Below are 20,982 nucleotides of genomic sequence, written 5' to 3'. Positions count from 1 at the left end.
CGTACCTTCTTTTTTTGCCACTCTTTCCTGCATAGGCCTGACTGAGGGGTCAGTCTTTTGTGTTAAAGTTACTTCATATGCCTCTCTGTTCTTATTCCTTAATTCCTCATAAGTAACATTTTTTCTTTTAGGACTTTCTTCAAGGTTGGGATCAGGTCCTAAAACAACAAACAGTTAATAAATGGTAATAAAAAAGGATTTGGATAAATCTAAAGCACCTATATTTTACAAATGCTCCTTATCTACAATCAGAATAGGATAAAATGAAATAAAGAATCAAATTATTAACACCATTACAAAGATACTATACTTTCCACAAGGTAATTATAAAACTAAAATCTACTTCCTCTTATACTTTCAAGCTTTTATTTCTAACACTTAAAATCAACACCAAAAATCTGAAAACTAAACCATGGCCAGAAGAATGACCATGTACAATTTAAACATATTAAATATAACAGTACAATTTAGATTTTATTAAAATGTTAATTTTTTTTTCCTTTTTTTTTTGTCTTTTTTACTGACCGGTAACGGGATCGCAACCCTCGGTGTCACGCCCGTACCGGGGACCGGCAACGGGATCGCAACCCTCGGTGTTGCGCCCGCACCGCACTCAGCCAGTGAGCGGGAACCGGTCTCCACATGGGATCCGACCCCTCGGCGGGAGCGCCGCTGCGCTCCCAAGCGGCGCACTCTCCAGTGCGCCACAGGGCCAGCCCAAAATGTTAATATTTTAAACTGAAAAGTTATTCATATAACTTTGTATATGGAATTAAAGAGAAATATATTCTACTGTGACAACTGAACAAAACTTGACATAGTGCAGATTTAATAACATTTCCATAGTTAAAAGTTCCTATAACCACAGACTTACATGCAAACAACTGCAGCTATTTAAAAAATTATTTTACCATCTTTATGGTATTTAAACAAAAATATTTGAAAATAACTACTGAAAAGTATAAAACATAGCCTTTTATCAGAGTGTGCATCATTTTTACTCTGGATGCCATACTAAGGCAAAAGAAAGTGCCAACTATACTTTTGGCCTGGGAACCAACATTTATTCATCTTTCCCAAACAGAGTCAGGGTGTGAACAATATGTATTATCAAAGAGGTAAATACTGGGCCGGCCCGGTGGCGCACTCAGTAGAGTGTGGCGGCGCTCCTGCTGAGGGTTCGGATCCCATATAGAGACCGGTCCACTCACTGGTTGAGCGTGGTGCGGGCACAACACCGAGGGTTGCGATCCCGTTACCGGTCATGAAAAAAGACAAAAAGGAAAAAAAAAAAAAAAAGAGGTAAATACTGATGTAAAATTAATGAAGTGGTTTCTCTTAAATTGGTTGACAGGATCAAATACTGAACATTTTATAAAACGTATAAGTAGCAAAAAAGGCCATATGAACATTTTTAAAGAAAGTAACTGATGCTAACAAAACATTCAGTGAATAACTACTTATCTTACAAAGTCTACACATCACACCAAAAAATATTTTTCAAAGAGATTTTCAATGGAATATATAAATTGAGCATTTCATTTTGATAATACAGTCATGTAATTAAAATAACTTCTTAAAGACAATTTTTGAAAGTGGTACTTCTTTGGAATTCAATGGTAAGATCCCAGTGAACAAGCAATTTTCCAACCTATACATTAAAAAATATTTTCAACCTTAATGTTTTATTTTATTAAAGGTATACTGCACTGATACAAAGAGGATTTAAATGTCTCCTAATTAGTTCTATTATTATACCATGGCTGAAAACTAAATTTTTCTTGCTAAAAAAAGAAGTATGCAAAGAAAAATATTATAACCTTACATTGAATTTAAAACATTGCACTTCATTAGTAATAAGTAATTGAACTCATTTCCCTTCACCATAAATGATATCTTTAAAATTCTGAACGAGTTAACATGTAGTACTTCAGGAACCCTGGGTTCTTATCCCCACTCTGCCAACAACCAGTGAATGTCCTTGGGCAAATCACTAAGCTTTTGAATCTTGGTTTTTCTCAAGTGTGAAATATAGGGTCTTATTAGATGATCTTAAAGTTCCTTCCAGGTCTAATAGTTTTTCTTAACCAAAAGAAAAATATTTATTTTGAAATTCAGTGACAAATAATGAAAACATAAATCAGATAGAAGATTGGTAAGAATTTTTTCAACTTATAAAAGCCAAATGTAAATATCCTGCATTGTGAAGAGAATACAATTTACTACCTTGGGAAGGTTATAAAGAGCTGGAAGGAATGACAAATGTAAAACAGCACTGATTTAAATCTAATAACTATGTAATAAACTATCTATGATAAGTCTCGTAACAGCTATGAAGGAGTGCTTTCTACTTTGAAAGATTAAAAACTTTGAATTCCTGGTAAAAGAAAACAGAGCTGAAGAGGGCAAAAAGGACTTAAGCAAAAAAAGAGGGTGCGCTGGTAAGGGAGGACAGCATCTGGGGCAAAGCAAGGAAGGCCACTGCTGGCCCATGTGGAGGGCAGCAAAAAAGTGGCAAGTTTGATTAAGAGAAGGGGGTCAAAAAGGACACTAGATGGATGGGTGACTGCTGTCAAGGGCATAAACTAATACTAAAACATGGACCTTGCTGTAGCCTGTGGGTAGATACCAAGGGGCTTTTCGTTTGCTTTTATGTGCAAAACAAAATATGTAACATGGAATTTTCTAATGCAAATAGTAAGAGAGATGCAAGTCATTACAACAGAAAAGCTGGGGGCATGTCTACAATACAGTGGTCCCCCCTTATCCACAGTTTCACTTTCTGCGGTTTTAGTTACCTGTGGTTAACCGCAATCTGAAAACATTAAACAGAAAATTCCAGACATTAACAATTTATAAGGTTTAAGTTGCACACCATTCTACATAGCATGATGAAATCTCATTCCGTCCAGCCCAGGACATGAATCATCCCTTTATCCAATGTATCCATGCTATATATGCTACCCATCTGTCAGTCACTTAGTAACCATCTCAGATATCAGAAAAAAAATTATATATGTATGGTTCGGTACTATTCATAGTTTCAGGCATATCTCCTTCCGATAAGCGGGGACTACTGCACAAAAAGAATGGATTTGAACTTAAAACTGAGAAAATGAGACACATAAGCTTAGGTCAAGGACAGCTGCCTTTAGAGATGCGATAGTGCCTAACCACCTTCTCCTAATCTGCCCACCCTCTTCCCTTTCGGACTAATTTGATGTCTTTGCTTCCAACCATTCAGGAAAAAAAAAAAAGTTGAGGATTAAGAGACACTTAACTTTCACCTAAATTTGAGAGTCTCTTTAATCATCTAAACTTCTATTCTCTCCTGTCTCTTCTTTTCTGCAAAGTTAATACTCACCTCACACCCCTACTTCAGCTTTAAAATAGTACTGTCCAGTATATCTTTCTGCAATGATAAGAACGTATAATATTGGCACTGTCCAACATGATAGCCACTAGCACATGTGAACTGAGCAATCAAAATGCTACCAAAGCAACCAAGGAATTGGATTTTTAATTTCATTTACTTTTACTCAATCTATACAGCCATATATGGCTAGTGGCTACTTCATATTCTGACCTAACTAGAAGCCCTTCTGCATCCTCTAGAACCTTCCATGACTATAATCAATTTTCTCCCTTTCCACTGCATCCCCTCCCTCCCTTTAACCTCCACGTAGATTCAAATCTCTCTCATCTTAGAAAACAAACAAACAAAAAAACCCCACAAAAACCCAAACCTCCCTTTAACCTTGTTTATTCCCCACTTACTGGCTTATTAAATTTCCTTCAATGCAAGCATTTACAAAGAGTACTCTACGGAGGTCCACAATCCCTTACCCAAACCCTTGGGATCAAATGTTTCACAATTCAGAGTTTCTCAGATTTTAGAAAAATATTATAGTGTATATCCCTTATATTACTTGATATCCATCCATTCATAGGTTTGAGGCAGCAGTCAGTAAGCAAACACATTAATATTTCTATAAGGAAATAAAGGGGGAAATCACATTACGTAAGGTAAATAAAGGCTATATTTATATAATTTATGTCAGTTTAGGTCAGGGTTTGTTGCCAAATGAGTTCAGGTCAGATTTTATTACCAATTTAACTATTTTTAAAAAATAATATAAAACTTTTGGTTTTCAAAGCTTTTAGGATTTTATTTTTGTTGACTTTTGTTTTGGGTTTTTGTTTTTTTTTTTTTTTTGGCAGCTGGCAGGTACAGGGATTTAACCCTGGAACTTGGTGTTATCAGCACCACACTCTAACCAACAGAGCTAACCAGCCAGCCCAGATGTTAGGATTTTAGATAAGGAATTGTTGACTGGTACTTCCTGTTCTAATTCTTCACCATTCACTGCAGACAAGACTGAAGGAAACTAGCGTTTGTTGACAGTCCATACTTGCCAAGCGTTGCCTCATTATTTCATCTAATTCCAACAGTTATTAAAGAGAGGTATTATCATCCCTGTTCAAGAGATGAAGAAACTAAAGGGACTGTAAATTACAATTACTTGCCCAAGGTCACACTGCTAGCAAATGTCAATCTCGATTCAAATCCAGGCATTAATCCAAAGTTAATGTTGTTTCACTTACATGTACAATCTTCAAAGCTAGTATTTACACAAACTTCACAAAACATTTTCACATGGATTTTCTCGACAGTTTCTTGACAAGAGTTCTATAAGGCAGGTAAGTTTTATTTTTCTTACATTACAGACAAGGAAGCTGAAAGTCTTTAAGACTAGCCTATCAAACGTAACCTTTTAAAAGCCTTCTTGAAGACTCTACTCTCTGAGGCACAATTTATTACTTCTTCACTATTCCACTAAACTTGCATTAATATTTTCAATTACTAGGACATATTAGTAATTTATCCTTGTACTTCTGTATCTTCTAAAAGATAGTTTCTCAGGGACAAGAACAAAGTCTTATTCATCTTTACTTCCTCCATATCTAGCAAGAGTGCCTGACACCTATAGGTCCTCAAGAAATGTTGAATGAATGAAGAAAGAAACAAATGAACAAAATGAACAAACATGCTGAGTTTAGGCTGATGGATAAGTTTAGGTTGATGGCTGATGGTGAACATACAGGTGATATCCAGCAGAAAAGGTCATCAAATAAAGTTTATACATACGTTGGACCATAAAATGCTGAAATTCATTTCAAGAGAAGTTTCTACCTTGGGCAATATGATCAGTAATACCAGTGGGAGTAGATTCATTCATAGAAGCACTGAATGGAATTGGCTCATAATGAGGAAACACCTCTTTTTCTATGTTGTCTGCTGCTGGGGATGTCACAAAAGATGACTGACCACTCACATTTGAGTCATATTTTGACTTTTGAGAATAGTGCCTATAAAAGAAAATCATATTGCATAAGAAATATGAGTCATTGCCGATACCTTAAAGTTTTAAGACATGAAAACAAGTTATCTAATTTATAAAACAATCATAATTTGTAACATAGTTATTTTTAAGCAGTAAAATGAAGTCTGTTTCTTTCTGCTACAAAAACATTTTAAAAATGTCCTGACCCACCTGTACAATTTAAAAATTGTCACTCTTAAAATAGAGAAATAGAAAATATATCTGATTTTCAAAACATTAGGCTTTAAAAATAATTTTACTGTGTTTTAAAGTTCTTGGAAAGAAAAAGTACTTCAGATAAGGTCTAATTTCAATAAACATGTCCATTTCCCACATTAATTGGGAAGTTATACAGATTTAGAAGTCTATATAAGCACTAATTTACTAAAAAAGATACAAGTAAATACTTTCTCTCATGGGGTTTACATTGCTTGCCATTTATGATATCATTTACCTACCAATCTACTGAATTACCTTGCTTATCTACCTATCCAGACAGCTTCATTTACCTGTTCTTACACAGCACAAAAACCAAACCACAGTCTGAAGAAAACCAATTAACATGTTAAGCTTTGCTTTATGTACTAATTTAGAAGTTTGAAATTTTTAACACTGAAAAGTTTTTAAATACTCATTTTATTTTAATTACAAATTATGTGACATTACAGAAAGTTTGTAAAAAGGGGGGGGAGGGACCCATAAATCACAACCATTTCATTATCTACTTCCAATATTTAGAGATATGATTTCCCAATAGGATGCAACTCTATATTTAAAACAATGGTAGCCAAGTCTTACTCCACTTTTAAAAACAAATTACCTTTAGCCTACAGCAAATGGCAAATTTCCAATGGTCCTTCAGTCAGGCAATGTTTCATACCCTGAATTATGGCAATATGTAATTGCCTCTTTCCTTAAAACTTAAAACCTTAAGTAAAGATCAAAATCTGACCCACCCGTGTGGTGAAGATCGTCGTGCTTCTCCTGATCGTAAAGCTTCTCCAAGAGGGGAATTTTCAAGATTCTTGAACTTTTCTTGGCAAGTTTTCACATAAGAAAGCTTTCCAGCAAAATATCCCATGATACAAGCAACTTATTTGTGAAATCAAACAAAAAATGTGACTGAACATGACTTTTTAGACAGAATCTTTTCTAAAAGAACATTTTTTAAAAAAGTAATATGTCTTTGGTTTAGAAAGACTGAGATTTCCTGCAATAATGGTTAAAGTCCCACATTAAATCAGACTCGGAGTTCAAAGAAAGATTCTATGGATATAATGCATGTTTTTTGGCAGCTAGCCACTACAGGGATCTGAATCCTTGACCTTGGTGTTACAACACTGCACTCTAACCAACTGAGCTAACAGGCCAGCCTCAGGTTTAATTCACTTTCCCAAAATAAAATAAGCCAAAATAAAGTTGCTATAAGTCAACTGTATGATAATAATTACTTTATTAATATAGACAGGAAAGATGTGGTAAAGGTAATAATGGAAAGAGGAATGAAACAGGAATTAAAACATCAACGTTCTAATCTAGTAACAGAAATTTAGGCCATTTATTTTTCTGTAAAATGGGAATCATTTGCCCAGCCAATTTTACAAGATTATTTTAAAAATAAAATTAGGTGCAACAAATCCCTTAAGATAGTAAATCACATGGGCTGACGTATAGAGCATGGTGTTATAACACCAAGGTCAAGGGTTCAGATCTTCATACCAGCCAGCTGCCAAAAAAAAGAAAGGTTAAAATAAATTACAAAGGATAACCTAAATGTAGCAATTATTGCATCATTTCAATATAAAAGAAAGGCTAACCTGAAAAGATTCATGAAAAGCCTTTTAGGTACTTTTATAAAGAGTGATTTAGCTTTTTTTTAATTAACCATATTACAAAATGTAAATGAGTTATCCCTGTCTGCATTCTAAAATGTAAATTAAAGAGATTTCTTTTTTTAAATTACACTTAATTTTAAATATACTTTATTTTAGGCTGGCCAGTTAGCTCAGTTGGTTAGAGCATCGTGCTGATAACACCAGGGTCCAGGGTTCAATCCCTGTACTGACCAGTCGCCTAAATAAACAAACAAACAAACAAACTATATTTTGACTAATCAGACTATCTCCACAACTTTCTTTCCCCATGAACAGACCAAGAATTTATTTTCAAATATTATATCTTTACAGAATAATTTCAAATTAATAGTTCTACTACTTTATAAAAAGAGGAAAAATGCTTCACTACTCGTGATTTTTGATGCTAACAATGAAATACCCACCCAAGTAGTCCATTTTAATGAAATTCATAATCAAACTGATTTGTCAGAGCATATTAACCACATAACTAACATGAGTAAGACATGACAAAACATTTGATAACAATATTAGGTAAAAAAAAAAAAAAATCTAAGAAAACTATAGCGTTGTTCATACTTACATATAAGTTTAGGAATGGAACCATATTTGGGATGACTTGAAAGAATTCCTAAAGAAAAAAGAGTTAAGTATTTCTGAGTAAAATTATTAGAAAAGGAAAAAATCAGTAAGACTACCTTCAAATACTGCCTGTCAATATTAGCTCTTTCCATGACCATAGTGAACTCTAAGCTATCTAAAAGAGAGAACCAAGTGAATTAAATATCAACATAAATATGGAGAAAATCCAAAAAAGGTTCTACAAACTATTAGAATAGGTAAATTAAGAAAGACCACTTGATGCAAGGGCAACAGACAAAAAAAAATTAAAAACTGCTTACATATGACAATAACAAACAAAAAGCCAAACTTACAAAAAATTTTATCAATATACAGTGTAGCTGGTTTGTGTCCCTTTACCAATTCCTCCTTCCCCCCCTCCTTTTCCCCCTCCCTGAACCCAACATTTTTTAAAAGATACAATTTATCACAGCACCAAAATCATCCAAGACCCAAGAACAAATCTAATAAAAGATATGAAAGATCTTTACACTGAAAGCTGCAAAACTTACTGAGAGAACTGAAAGCTAAATAAATGAAGAAATACACTACACTCATTAATTGAAAGACTAAATATTGTAAAGATGGCAATTCTCCATAAATTCAATGCAATCCCAATTAAAATCAAAGCAAGGTTTTGCAAAAATTGAAAAGCTTATTCTAAAAATCATGTGGAAACACCAAGGGCCAAGGCAACACTGGAGAACAATAAAATTGAACAGTAACATTGAATTTGCTGAAGAACAACAAAACTGGAGAACTAACTACCACCAGATATCAAGACCTATGATAAAGCAACAGTAACTAAGAAAGTGTGGTTTAATAGCAAGAAGAGGTAAACTGACCAAAACTAGAAGACAGTCCAGACCCACACACATATGAAGGTCCTTCAAAAAGTTCATGGAAAGATTCATATTAACTTTTAATTCTATTTTTCCACGAACTTTTTGAAGTACCCTCATATAGTCACAATTTATGACAAAGCAAACACTGCAGTACAGTGAACAAAAATAGTCCTTTCAAAATATGATGCTGGGTCAATTACATATCCATAATGGGGGAAAATGTACCTTGATCCTATATCATACAATATTCAAAAAATTCCAGATGGCTTGAAAATTTTAATATGAATGATAAAAAAGAGATTATAGAAAAAAACATAAGAGACCATCTTTGTGTCCCTGGAGTAGACAAAGATATTAAAGAGACCACAAAAAGCACTCATCATAAAGGAGAAATCTAATAAATTGGATTCTATAAACATTAAGAATGATAGTTAAACAGCGTAGAGAACTCTCACAAAATCAGTAGGAAAAAGACAATCCATGTTCTCCAAATGTGGAGAACATACTTGAACACAGTCCCCCGAAAAGGATATATTCAAATGGGGTATAATCAAAAGAAAAGATCCTCAATCTCATGAGTCAGGGAGATGCAAATTAAAACCACAATACAATCAATATCACTGTTCACTTACCACAACAGCTAAAATACAAAAAACAAAAATAGCCAGTGTTGGTGAGAACGTAGGAGTGTAAATTAGTCAAAATTATTTGGCAGTATCTACTAAAGCTGAATAAATATATATATATAATCTATGACCCAGCAAAATTTTTTCCAGGAGACACTGTATTCACGGCAGAACTAAGTAACAGACAAAACTGGAACCTACCCAATTGCCAATGTACAATAAGATGGCTGGCTATACCATGATATATTCACACAGCAGAAAAATATATGGAAATAAGAATACATAATCCACAAGCACATACAACAATGTGGATGAATCCAGTGATATGCTGGTAAGCCAGCTCTTCATATAAAAAGCCCTAATTTTAATGTCTGTCAATTTCCATGGTGTAAAGCTACCAATGGTTTAAAAACTGGCTTGCCAAGTTCCTGAAAATTTAACAATTCATTCTCAGGAGCCAGTACAAGCTGATTCCAGCATACCACTGGATGAATCTCACAAACAGTGTTGAAAGAACCTACACAAAAGAATACTTAAGTGTATGATTTTTTTTTTTTTAATAAAAGTTTATTTAGGACAAATTTCAGGACTGCAACCCAGGAAAACACAAATTTCAAGTTGCCTTGAAAATGTGCTCCTTTAAAGCGTATGATTTTGTGTAATTAAAGTATAAAACAGAACTAATCTATACTGTTAGCCTCAAAAAAACATGAAAAGGTGGAGGAGTTGCCTGAGATAGGCCAAAAACCATAAGAGTGTTCCATCACAGAAGCCAAGAGAAAAGAATGTTTCAAGAAGAACTGGTTAAAGTTGTATGATGTTGGTCAAGAACAGAAACTGTCCACCAAATTAAGCAACAAGGAGGCTGTTGGTAACCTTTAAAAGTTTTGATAAACGGTAGAATATACAGATAATCAGTGAGATAATCTATGACACAGACTGCAATGGGTTAAAAAATTAAAAAGTGAAGTGCTCATTCATCAACTCTGGATTCAAATGCAAGGCAGATGGGAGCAATTGGAAAGGCATATGAGGGAGGATTTTGGTTTTTTTAATGTTCTCAAGTTAGAACAGACCTGAGCATATTTAAATGTTTCTGATAGATCAGGAACAGAGAGAGAGCAGCTAAAACCATGTTGAATGCATACGACACATACTGGATGTCATATATACCAAATGTCAGGCATTTTGATTAATGCAAAATGTCTTGGTGGATTCTGAATTCTTTTCCTAAAGCCTCTCCCAACTTTTACCACTTCTACCTTATCCTCAAGTTGTCCAAAGTCTCCAACTCCACCTAAGTCCCAAATTTCTGAAACTTTCCCTTCTTCATAATCAGTTCCAAATTATAATTTCTCTTGGTTCTACTAAGTTATTTAATGGAGTTTTCACTCCTCCCTGTATGATTCTGCCTCTAGCCATGTCAGGTCTCCTGACTGCCCCCCTCAACAGTCATGCTTATAAGGCATATTGTTCTGATCACCAGGTCCCTCCTTCTTGAGATATTCTTCTCTTTTAATCTAAATCCTGCCCATACTTCAAACTCCACTTTCAAGAAACTTTCTTTGATTATAGCAGCCTTACAAAGATCCTTCTCCTTTGAACACCTACAACCCTTGGAGTCTCTACTATGCAATTTAGTAGCTTATTAAGTATTTAATTAAATTTTCTATTTGCTTCAACATGTATTCACATTGCTGTTTCCCCAAATGAACTACTAGCAGCTCTTAAATTTCTTTTCTATAACCACCCCATGCCTAGCTCCAATCATTATTAAACGACACACTGAATTAAAATAAAACAGGCAGAACAATAATAGACACTATAATTTCTCTATTCATAACTCACTGTGCCAGTATTTTGTACAAAGTATTGTGATTTAAAGTGGTTTTTTTCATAATACAGAAACAATCTCAGTATATAAAACTTAGTCTTAAAGGACATATAAGTGCATACTATATATCTTGACTTGTTTCCAAGTTTAAGATTCCTGTCACAGTAGCAAATTGTAATTAGGTTCTCTGGAAGTTCTTTAAATAAACAAATTTTTATTCAAAAATCTTTCCAATTTCCCTCTAAAACTACACTTATCAACTAGTTGTGTCAAGACTACTGTCAAAGTACTTCATATTGCTAATATGAAATAGCTAAAACTTCCTACATAGTCACATTTTTGGAGGAGCCAGTTAACTAAAAGAAAAGGTTTTTAGGATATGTATAAGCCATCCTAAGGCCACCACCCTTTTCAGGGACACCTTCCCATTACCAGGCAGACAATTCACGAAGTAAATGTAATGAGCAACTCTACTGCTTATGCCACCAAATTTTAAGATGCAGAGACTGAAACATTTAATATACTTCATTTGCAGTTCTAATAAGCTCCTAAGTGATAGTGATGCTGCTGGCCCACGCCACAAGGTTTGCCTCTTTTACCTCCCGGTGAACCATTTTTAGTAACCATTTTTAGTTACTTTCTTGCTCTTACAAATTGTTAATAATGCTATAGTGCAAAAGGGTATCAAATTCTCAAATCATGTTATTTGAGTCAGTGGATCCATGGATACAAAACACTTTCAATATTTTAACAAATGATTTTGGTAGTAAAAATTCATCAGTGATGTTTAATATGATACATTATTGTCTTTTGCTTTACCTAAAAATTAGGGAAATAACATAAAACAAACATGATAACCAAAATGCTAAATAAATTCAAAGTTTAAATATTTACCTTTACTAATTAATCCTTGCGTAATCAACATACTTGTTGCAGCCAAAGGCACAGCTATAAAAGGAAAAAGAACTTATCAACATCAATAAAAGGAAAAGATTTGTCTTGAGTTCATCAGTAGATACATGAGTATCAGTAAAACAATCTAGGAAGTATATTGCACAAGATCTTTAAAAGAAATTGTTCCATTTTTAAAAGCTATACTGTATGCACAGTCAGTGGAAAAATTAATGTTTTATATTTAAGAAAACATTACACAATATTAAAGAAAATATTAAACAATATAATTCAAGATTTAGGTTCCAAAATAGCCAGCCATTCATTAATTTCATCAACTAAGACAACATACTAAAAGTGACCAGAAGGTACTTCTGAAGTTAGAGAAAGGGGAAAAAAATTAATGATGAGAGGAGAAGCAAATTACAAATAAGAGCCACTACAGTAACGACTAAATTCCATGTCCATGCTAAATGCTTTATGTGCGTTATCTCATTTACTTTTTATCACACCTCTTTAAAATAGCTAATGTTATTACCACCCTTTTAAAGATAAGGAGACTGAAGCTTAGAGATGTTAAACAATTTTTCAAGGCCATACAGCTACTTCAATGGCAGATCCCAGATTCTAATGAAATCTATTTGATATCAGATCTCAAGCTTTTAAGCCTCTGTTTTACACTGCCTGAACCAGAATACAAAATTTATTTGACCATAATCATACGGTGGCTGGGGCAAGAACAAATGAAAACATCTATTTTATACACTAATGTTTTCTTACAAACCAGTGAACTTCTTAAAACTATATAAAAATATTACATCTATATATATGCCTATTAACCCAGACTGAAAAATCCAAAGCTCTCATCATAATCTCAAAACGGCTTATAACTTAAAGACAACTATGAATCACTGTTTACCACACCAGCACTAAGAGAATTTTCTGTGATGATGGGAGTTGGCCCTTGGTTGACCAACCTTGCAAGCAACTTGGTCTGGGAAACTGACTGGTAAATAGTCGTCTACACTGATATAAAACTTTACTTAAATGAGTAAGTAGTTCACTGTGACTAAACTGTGCAAATACAGTTCATGCTAAATACCTGCTTTCCTTCTCCAAGTCTGGAATTTTGGTATCTGCTATTTTGGTAGCTGAGGGTGGCTACGTAACCGCCCCTAATATAAACCAATGGCTCTGAGTCTCTAATGAGCTTCCCTGGTAGATAACACTTCACACATGTTGTTACAACTAGCTGTTGGAGAAATTAAAAACATGCCCTTTGTGTGTGACTCCACTGGGAGAGGAGCCTGGTTTCCCCTGGACCTCACCCCATGCTCCTCATACTTTTGCTGATTTTGTTTTGTATCCTTTTGCTATAAATTACTTTAAATTTAAATAGCTACATGTGGCTGCTGGCAGCCACACTAGACAGTGCTGTTCCAGGCCAAGGACTGGCAAACATGTTCTATACAGAAGCCAGATGGTAAATATTTTGGCTCTTGTGGTAGGTACACTCAGTCTTTGTTCCAACTAGTCAACTGCAGTTTTAAAGCAAAAGCAGGGCTGGCCCATGGCTCACTTGGGAGAGTGTGGTGCTGATACCACCAAGGCCAAGGGTTCAGATCCCTATATAGGGATGGCCGGTTGGCTCACTTGGGACAGCCTGGTGCTGACAACCCCAAGTTAAGGCTTAAGATCCCCTTACTGGTCATCTTTAAAAAAAGAAAAAAACAAATTAAAGCAAAAGCACCCAGAGACAATACATAATAATGAACATAACTGTGTTCCAATAAAACTTTATGGACACAAAAATATGAATTTCATGTAATTTCATATGTAATGAAATATTCTTCCTTTTTTTTTCAACATTTAAAAATGTAAAAACAATTCTTAGTCCTACACACAAAAACAGATTTTGGTCCACGGGTTGCAGTTTACTGAACTGGTCTAAACTATACAGGGGATATTTAAGAACCAAAGTAATTAAGACATTTGAACTATTAGAGATTTCATGATTAAAATCCATAATTTCGGAGTTATGCATTAGCTTTGCCATGAGACACAATTTACAGAAACCCTAAGCTTTGAATCCTTGCTATTCCACTTACTAACAAATATTACCTTTGCTGGAAAGTAGTTTCTTTAATGTTGGTTGGTTAGAATACTTCATGTATTATCATTTAAGATTTTTCAAAGGACAAATCCCTTTTAATTACAGCATCAATACAATTTGCAATCATTTTTCTCCTTCTGCTTGGTTCAAGGATTGCAACATCAAGCACTGAAGAATCATATAAGGGTAAAAGGCGATGAGTTAGTAGGCCATCTCTACAATGGACAACACTTTCTCCATTTAATGCAAATAGTCTGGAAAAGGAGATTCTAGCACTAGTTTTGCCATTCACCACTATGTCTTTGCATAAATCTCTTAACAACTTCTCATACTATATATAAAAAATTAGACTTATGGTCTCTTTCCAACACATGTGCTCTATTTTATGTCACAGAAAAAGACAATGGTAAAATTGAAAGAGACTTCAGGGATTATCTAGTTCTCATCCTAACCAGAGTAAACTGATATCCAGAAAGGACGAGTCATTTGCTCAAAGCAATACAGCTGGTTAGTTTGTGGTAGTGCTGGGATCACAACCTGGCTTCTGACTCCCAGGACAGTGGCCTTTTCAACTGCACTGTGTGACTCCTATTTCAGAGTCTGTTAAATAATGTTTCTTTAGGCAAATCAACAATACTGCTGACCAAAACCTATTTTGCATAATGACCATGATCCGAACCATATCCAATACCCCTACAATTCCTTGAACTCTTCTCCCCTCACATAACAAAATGCTATGCTAAATTTTTGTTTTCAATAAAAACTTTCATTTCATTAATCATAATAACACTAATAGCCATTTAATAGTCAACACATAATTGAGTTAATTTAATTAATCCCAATAACAATTCCATGAGAGGTAGTTATCATCCCCATTTCACAGATAAAGAAACCAAAGCTCACAAACGTCAAGGACTTGCCCCAAATCTCACAGCTAATATGGGTGGAACTCGAATCCAGACTGTTGGGCCCAGAGTCTATGTTTTTATCTCTCATTATATTATACTGTCTCATTCAAAAACCAGTAGTACACATGTATGAAATACTATTCTCAGAATCTATAACTGATGCAAATATGAATTCATACATCTTGTCAGTAATTCCAGAGGTTGTGAAACTACTGTAACATGTAATACACAATAAACTGAACCCTTTATGTGAGGATTCTTTCCCTACCTGTGTGTCTGAGTCCAGACACACAGGATTTTGGTAATTGCAGAGGGCCACAATTTTAAGCACCTGGAAATAAGAAGCTTCATAGTTATACTTTAAAATTAACAGAAAGCAGATTAGAGTAGAAACAAAATCACCTGAAAGAAAGAGAACAGGAGATAAACAAGTCTAATTTTAAACCACGGTGAAGATATTTAACAGACCTAAAAAATGTGTCAAAATTACCTTAGTAAGTACTTTTTCTACATAGTCCTAAATGCTTTCATCTCAATCTTTTTCTAATCAAGTCACAAGTTGATACTCTCCAAAGTAACACGGATTCCATTATTCGTTCAAATATGTATATGTTACATACTGCATAGAATACATTATTTGAAGATACAAATGTTAAAGTACAAAATTTCCTAAAGCATGACTGTCAATCCCTCTCCTGATAATTTTATGTTGAATTTCCTGTGTCTGGTTACAGCTATATATTTCTATATATTTCCAGTGTCTGATATTATAATATGCAACACCTAGGTTATCTGTTTTAAGAGTCAACTGCTACTTATTAATACATTAATTTTGGGGCAACTCTAATTTCTCAATAATCCAGATATGGAATACAAATAAGCTGTTTTTCAGCCTCTCTCCTTATTACATGCTTTTTCTCTATTCAACTTATGATTAATCTGTTTGTTTGTTTGTTTTCTCCGTGACCGGCAAGGGGATCGCAACCCTTGGTGTGATGTTGCCCACACCACGCTCAGCCAGTGAACGCACTGGCCATTCCTATATAGGATCCGAACCAGCGGCGGGAGCGTCACTGCGCTCCCAGCGCCGCACTCTCCCGAGTGTGCCACGGGCTCAGCTTGATTAATCTGTTTTAATACACAGAAATTACTTGGCCTTCTATTGTTCATATACTATATATCCGACTATTTTTTTTTTTTTTAAAGATGACCGGTAAGGGGATCTTAACCCTTGACTTGGTGTTGTCAGCACCACGCTCGCCCAGTGAGCAACTGGCCATCCTTATATGGGATCCGAACCTGTGGCCTTGGTGTTATCAGCACCACACTCTCCCAAGTGAGCCACGGGCCGGCCCCTATATCCTACTATTAACAGTCAGGCATAGACGGGTATCCTACCCACTGTTCACTGCCCTTTAACGTACTTTTAACATAATGCTGTTACAGCTATTTAGAATGTTAAACACATACAATAGCATAAACTTATCAACCAGAAATAAATCTGGATACCAAAATATCTATAAAACCATCAGCCTAACATTACAATAATCCCAAACCCTATCTACCAGACTTGTCTATTTCTTAACACTGTCATCAAGATTTGAATTATCCTATCTACTTTATGCTGTCTTCAAAGATTAAAAAAAAATCTGTTGATGGAGTACAGCTGAGTTCTCTTGAGAAATTATTCCCATTCTATGAGCTATGCAAATTTTTTAGAAGTACTTGATTCATGATGACTATGCATCTAAAACAATTCTCCACTAAAGATGCGCATCACCACCTAATTCTTACTCAGGTTCTTCCTAACTTGAAACATCTTGAAAGTCTCTGATATCAGACTCAATATAATGGAGATATTAGCAGAGCTCCTATTATCTTCTTAACTGCTCTTTCTTGGTCTTTGTTGATTCTTTTACCAACACTTGTTCCCTTATCCACGGGTACTACCCAAACTTTGTCATTTATTTGGGCTGGCCAGTTAGCTCAGTTAGTTATAGCACAGCCTTGTAACACCAAGGTCAAGGGTTCAGTTCCCCATACCGGCCAGCTGGAAAAAAAAAAAAAAAAAAAAAAACTACAGGCAAACTTTGTCATTTATCCCATCATTCCTAAATATTGACCACATGACAGATACTACTATCAATTTTATGCTTTTATCTCTACACTTAATTCTTAGGTGAATTCACCAACACACTATACAATAAAAGTTTTCATGTATATCTTTGTTTCTATCTCTAGTTGCTTACAGATCTTCTGCAATAAAATGTTGCACCATGAACTCAAAATGTCCAAACTAGTTTTCTGCTTCAAACAAGAACTCCTTCTAACTGTACCTTTTAACCAGTAATGTCATCATTATTCGGTCTCCTAAGCTGGAAATCTTGAAGTTATTACTTGACTTTTACCTTTCCTTCATCTCCTTTAGTCAGTCTTTTTAAAAATCCTGTTACATGTCCCTTAAAAAATCTTTCACTGTCAGGCTATCTTTTCCAGTCTCAATGACTCTATCAATCAATACATCTCCTCAATGACTATATGCCTGAGTTATTGCCAAAAGCTATTAACAGATTTCACTAAGTACACCTCCTCATCCTTCTAACCACCTGCACAATGTGAACTAATCTTCTTTTAAAAGGCTTACATATCACGCCCCCTGCCCAAGAACCTAAAATATATAAAGAATCAAATCTTTAACTCACTATTATGTTTTATTTTCTACCCTCAATGAAAGACCTGTGCTCCAATCAGTTCAGCCCCAAGGCTCTGACAGAGATCAAGTTATTACAGACTCTGCCTTGGTTCTCTACTCCTTTCATCTAAATGTTCCTCCACCTTTCTTCTTCATTTACTGACAGTCCTATAGGCTGTTAATTCTCATTTATTTAACAAAGCCTTTTGGAGCTAAGTTAATCCCAATTAATTTTTTTAAATCTCATTGAAGTTATGCACTTAATCTTTCTCTAAGTGTTTCATGTATAGCTTTGTCTCAACTACATCATAAAAATACTTCAGAACAAAGACTGTCTCTGATAAAACTTATTTTCTAAGCATACCTCACACATCGTAAGCATACATACCAGGCTGACTGATGAAAATGTACACCTTCCTTAATTGCTTAAGTTGCCCTTTTTAAAAAAATTCCATCCTTCTGTTAGAATTACCTTACCTGAAAGAACTACAGTTTCCAGGTAAATCAATACCAGGGTTTTGTTCAAAAGTAAGATTATATTTTATCTATTGCTTCCACATTCTCTGCATTTTAAATAAAATCTTGACATATATAAGGTCTCCAGTCAGAAATCAAGAGCTAATAGTGTAATAACAAAATGGCAACTAACCAGTTATTATCATATAATAGTTAATAGTGTAAGAGTTAAAACAGTTAAAATCATGAGCTTCTATTTCAGCCAGATCTGGCTTCAAGTCCAGACATCATGTGTAGCACTAGATAACTCATATAACATCTCTAAACCTCAATTCATTTACCTGTGAAGTAAGGATAATAGTTATCAACCTTATTGGGTTGTTTGTTTTTAACTAAGTCAATCCCAATTAATCCAAGTAAATTCAGTAATTGCTAACGATTACTATTTTCGACAAAAATGGTTTTGAAAAAAATCTGGAAATAATTACTTTAAAATGGGCACAATTCCTCTATCTCTTTAATCAGCCTCTTTTAGCAACAACCAAACTATGCCAAAAAAGTGTGCCAATTTGTTCTATATGGAGTCATCATAATTTCAAGTACAAATTTTGGATCAAATTTTGTTGATTAGAAAGTTGAACTCACATCTGAACCAGAAGCTTTCATCACTGCATTCTGCAAAGACTCTTCTTTCTTCCTCTGTTGGAATGTAATCAGCCCCTATGTCTTTTTAACAAGAAAAATCGGAAAACATTAAAATACCCATCATAAAACTAAAGTCTGAAAAATTAGCTTATTCTAAATATTAACAAAAGATTCCCAGTATTTTTTAAATCAATGAAACGACTGGCTTGTAAACTTTTAACAAATTTTGACTTCAAACAGAATTTAGTGCTACTATCTGCTAGACAGGACTGGCTACATAATATGCTTGGCCCAGTATAGTGAAAATGTGGAACCCCTTGTTCAAATTATTAATAATTTCAAGATGGCAAAAGCAGAGTATTATACCAAATGTGGTGCCCTGTATGACTGCACAGGTGACATGCCCATGAAGCCAGGCCAGTTGCTACTGTTACTCAAGGCAGTGAAATTTTCTTTACATAGAAAGTGCTTCTAATTATAAATACTTAATAGATAGTTACGGGGAATTGGTCTTGGAACTTCGGCATTCGACTCTCGAAAATCGGCCCTCCCATTCATCTTTCCTGTTATCAAAAACATCTGCATTAAGTATTAAAAACTAACATGAGATAGGTCAAAGTAAATCAAGAAAATGTATGTACGGTAAAATTACTAGTCTATGTGGCAATCAATCAACAAATACTAAGCACTACTACATATAAGTACTTAACATAATAAAAATAGCTAAACAAAAACGTCACAGACCCACTAATTAACTTGGAACTGACTATTCATGTTCGATCTCTTAACTGAAAAAGCATAGATGCTTTATAAGTATTTATCGGCTGATTAGTATCAATATACAAAAAGATATCAGTAAAACAATAGATATGTCTTTCCTCCTGAAACTGATTTATTTCACAGTATCATATGTTTTGGTGCTTTCAGAAATCTATGCCCAAGGATTAGGATAATTCCCCAAAACAGAAGAGGAAAAATCTCAAGTCATTTCTGGGCTTCCATTTTAAAACATAAAATAATCATCAGGAAACATGCAACCTCTCCCACAAAGTACTCCAAAAAATGGAATAACAAATACGTCATATCCTTCTCTCTGTGGTGCAAAGCTAACAGCAAATTGTGTATCCTCCAAACGTTCCTCCTCGCCCCCCTAAATAATCTTCAAATAACTTAGAGGAATGTATGGGATAAAAAGTGTGCAGCATTCCAAAAATATACGTTTTTATTTTTTTCATTTAGTATTTTTGGTTTTTTTTTAACCTATACCTCGGGGCTTAAGAGACCAGATGATCAGATAATTATTTTACAGAATGTTTACATGGGATCAAGATTATTCTCATTTTAAAAACAATTTGCATGAATACAGAAAATGGCATACACAATGAGTACAGCAACAGGGCCCTTCCACAATTCACTTAAGTCAATAAGCCATCACGGAGGGCCTACTTCATGCCAATCCCTTAGATAAAGAAATGGGAAGGTTAAGCTGAATTCATGCATGGATGGAGGCTGCAGAATAAGCTTATATCCTGAAACAGTATTAGAAGAATGAAACTCTCTTATCTCCCCCAACAGCATCCTTCCTAGAAAGAGACTGTCAGGACTGACAAGGCCCCTTTACACAATACCACTTTAATCTCCTAATTCCAAAGAAAAGGCTGAACTGGACCCTCGTCCGCCTATGACCGTCGATTCCGCACTCCATTCTCCACCTGCCATTACTGACTGAGCAACCCCCTCACACACATCCATCACCACCAATTTCTCCCATCCACACCCCCCAGAAACCCTCGCCTCCCCGGTCACCGGCACTCAAGAGCCCGAGACCCAAGCGCGATCGATCCACCCACTGAGGCAGGAAAATGGCGGAAAGCGCAAAGTAGCGGGTGGCCAGCGGGGGTGGCAAAAACGGGGCTTTCTGCGTCACCTCACCCGCCTCCCGACGACAGCGGCGCAGCGAGTCCGGCAGCTCAGGGGCAGAAGCCCGGAACGGACTCGAGAGGATAAAGAAGGAGAAAAGCGCGCGGGACCGCAGCGGGGGGAGGGGACGGACGGCGACCCAGCCGCCAAGATACCAGCTCAAAATGACCGCGACCCGGAGGCACTGCCGGCAT

The 20,982-nt window shown here is 35.3% G+C and overlaps 2 protein-coding genes across 8 annotated transcripts in view; one reads left to right on the top strand and one right to left on the bottom strand.

Moving 5' to 3' along the window:
- The window catches only part of OCIAD2 (OCIA domain containing 2), a 25,444-nt gene extending 20,302 nt beyond the window's left edge, over window positions 1-5,142 (top strand). Inside the window, exon 8 of the mRNA XM_008581767.1 lies at window positions 4,970-5,142. Coding sequence (XP_008579989.1) covers window positions 4,970-5,013 — 44 coding nt within the window. The 3' untranslated portion in view covers window positions 5,014-5,142. The remainder of the gene's footprint in view (window positions 1-4,969) is intronic.
- OCIAD1 (OCIA domain containing 1) overlaps window positions 1-20,982 on the bottom strand; it is a 24,073-nt gene extending 3,091 nt beyond the window's left edge. The window contains exons 1-8 of one of the 7 annotated variants that reach the window (XM_008581772.1): window positions 20,801-20,982; window positions 19,369-19,431; window positions 18,869-18,949; window positions 12,058-12,111; window positions 7,821-7,868; window positions 6,341-6,476; window positions 5,195-5,370; window positions 6-158 (exon numbers count right to left, since the gene is read on the bottom strand). In XM_008581772.1, the coding sequence (XP_008579994.1) occupies window positions 6-158; window positions 5,195-5,370; window positions 6,341-6,476; window positions 7,821-7,868; window positions 12,058-12,111; window positions 18,869-18,949; window positions 19,369-19,426 (706 nt within the window). In that variant the 5' untranslated portion in view covers window positions 19,427-19,431; window positions 20,801-20,982. Of the gene's footprint in view, window positions 1-5; window positions 159-5,149; window positions 5,371-6,340; window positions 6,477-7,820; window positions 7,869-12,057; window positions 12,112-18,868; window positions 18,950-19,368; window positions 19,432-20,246; window positions 20,465-20,496; window positions 20,533-20,674; window positions 20,780-20,800 lie in introns of those variants that run through there. The other 6 variants (XM_008581774.1, XM_008581773.1, XM_008581776.1 and 3 more) reach the window with 6 other exon arrangements.

This window comes from Galeopterus variegatus, unplaced genomic scaffold (assembly GCF_000696425.1).
Source record: "Galeopterus variegatus unplaced genomic scaffold, G_variegatus-3.0.2 Scaffold2456, whole genome shotgun sequence".
Classification (NCBI taxonomy): domain Eukaryota; kingdom Metazoa; phylum Chordata; class Mammalia; order Dermoptera; family Cynocephalidae; genus Galeopterus; species Galeopterus variegatus.
The sequence above is the reverse complement of the archived record's forward strand: the minus strand, read 5'-3'. Positions and strand labels throughout refer to the sequence as shown.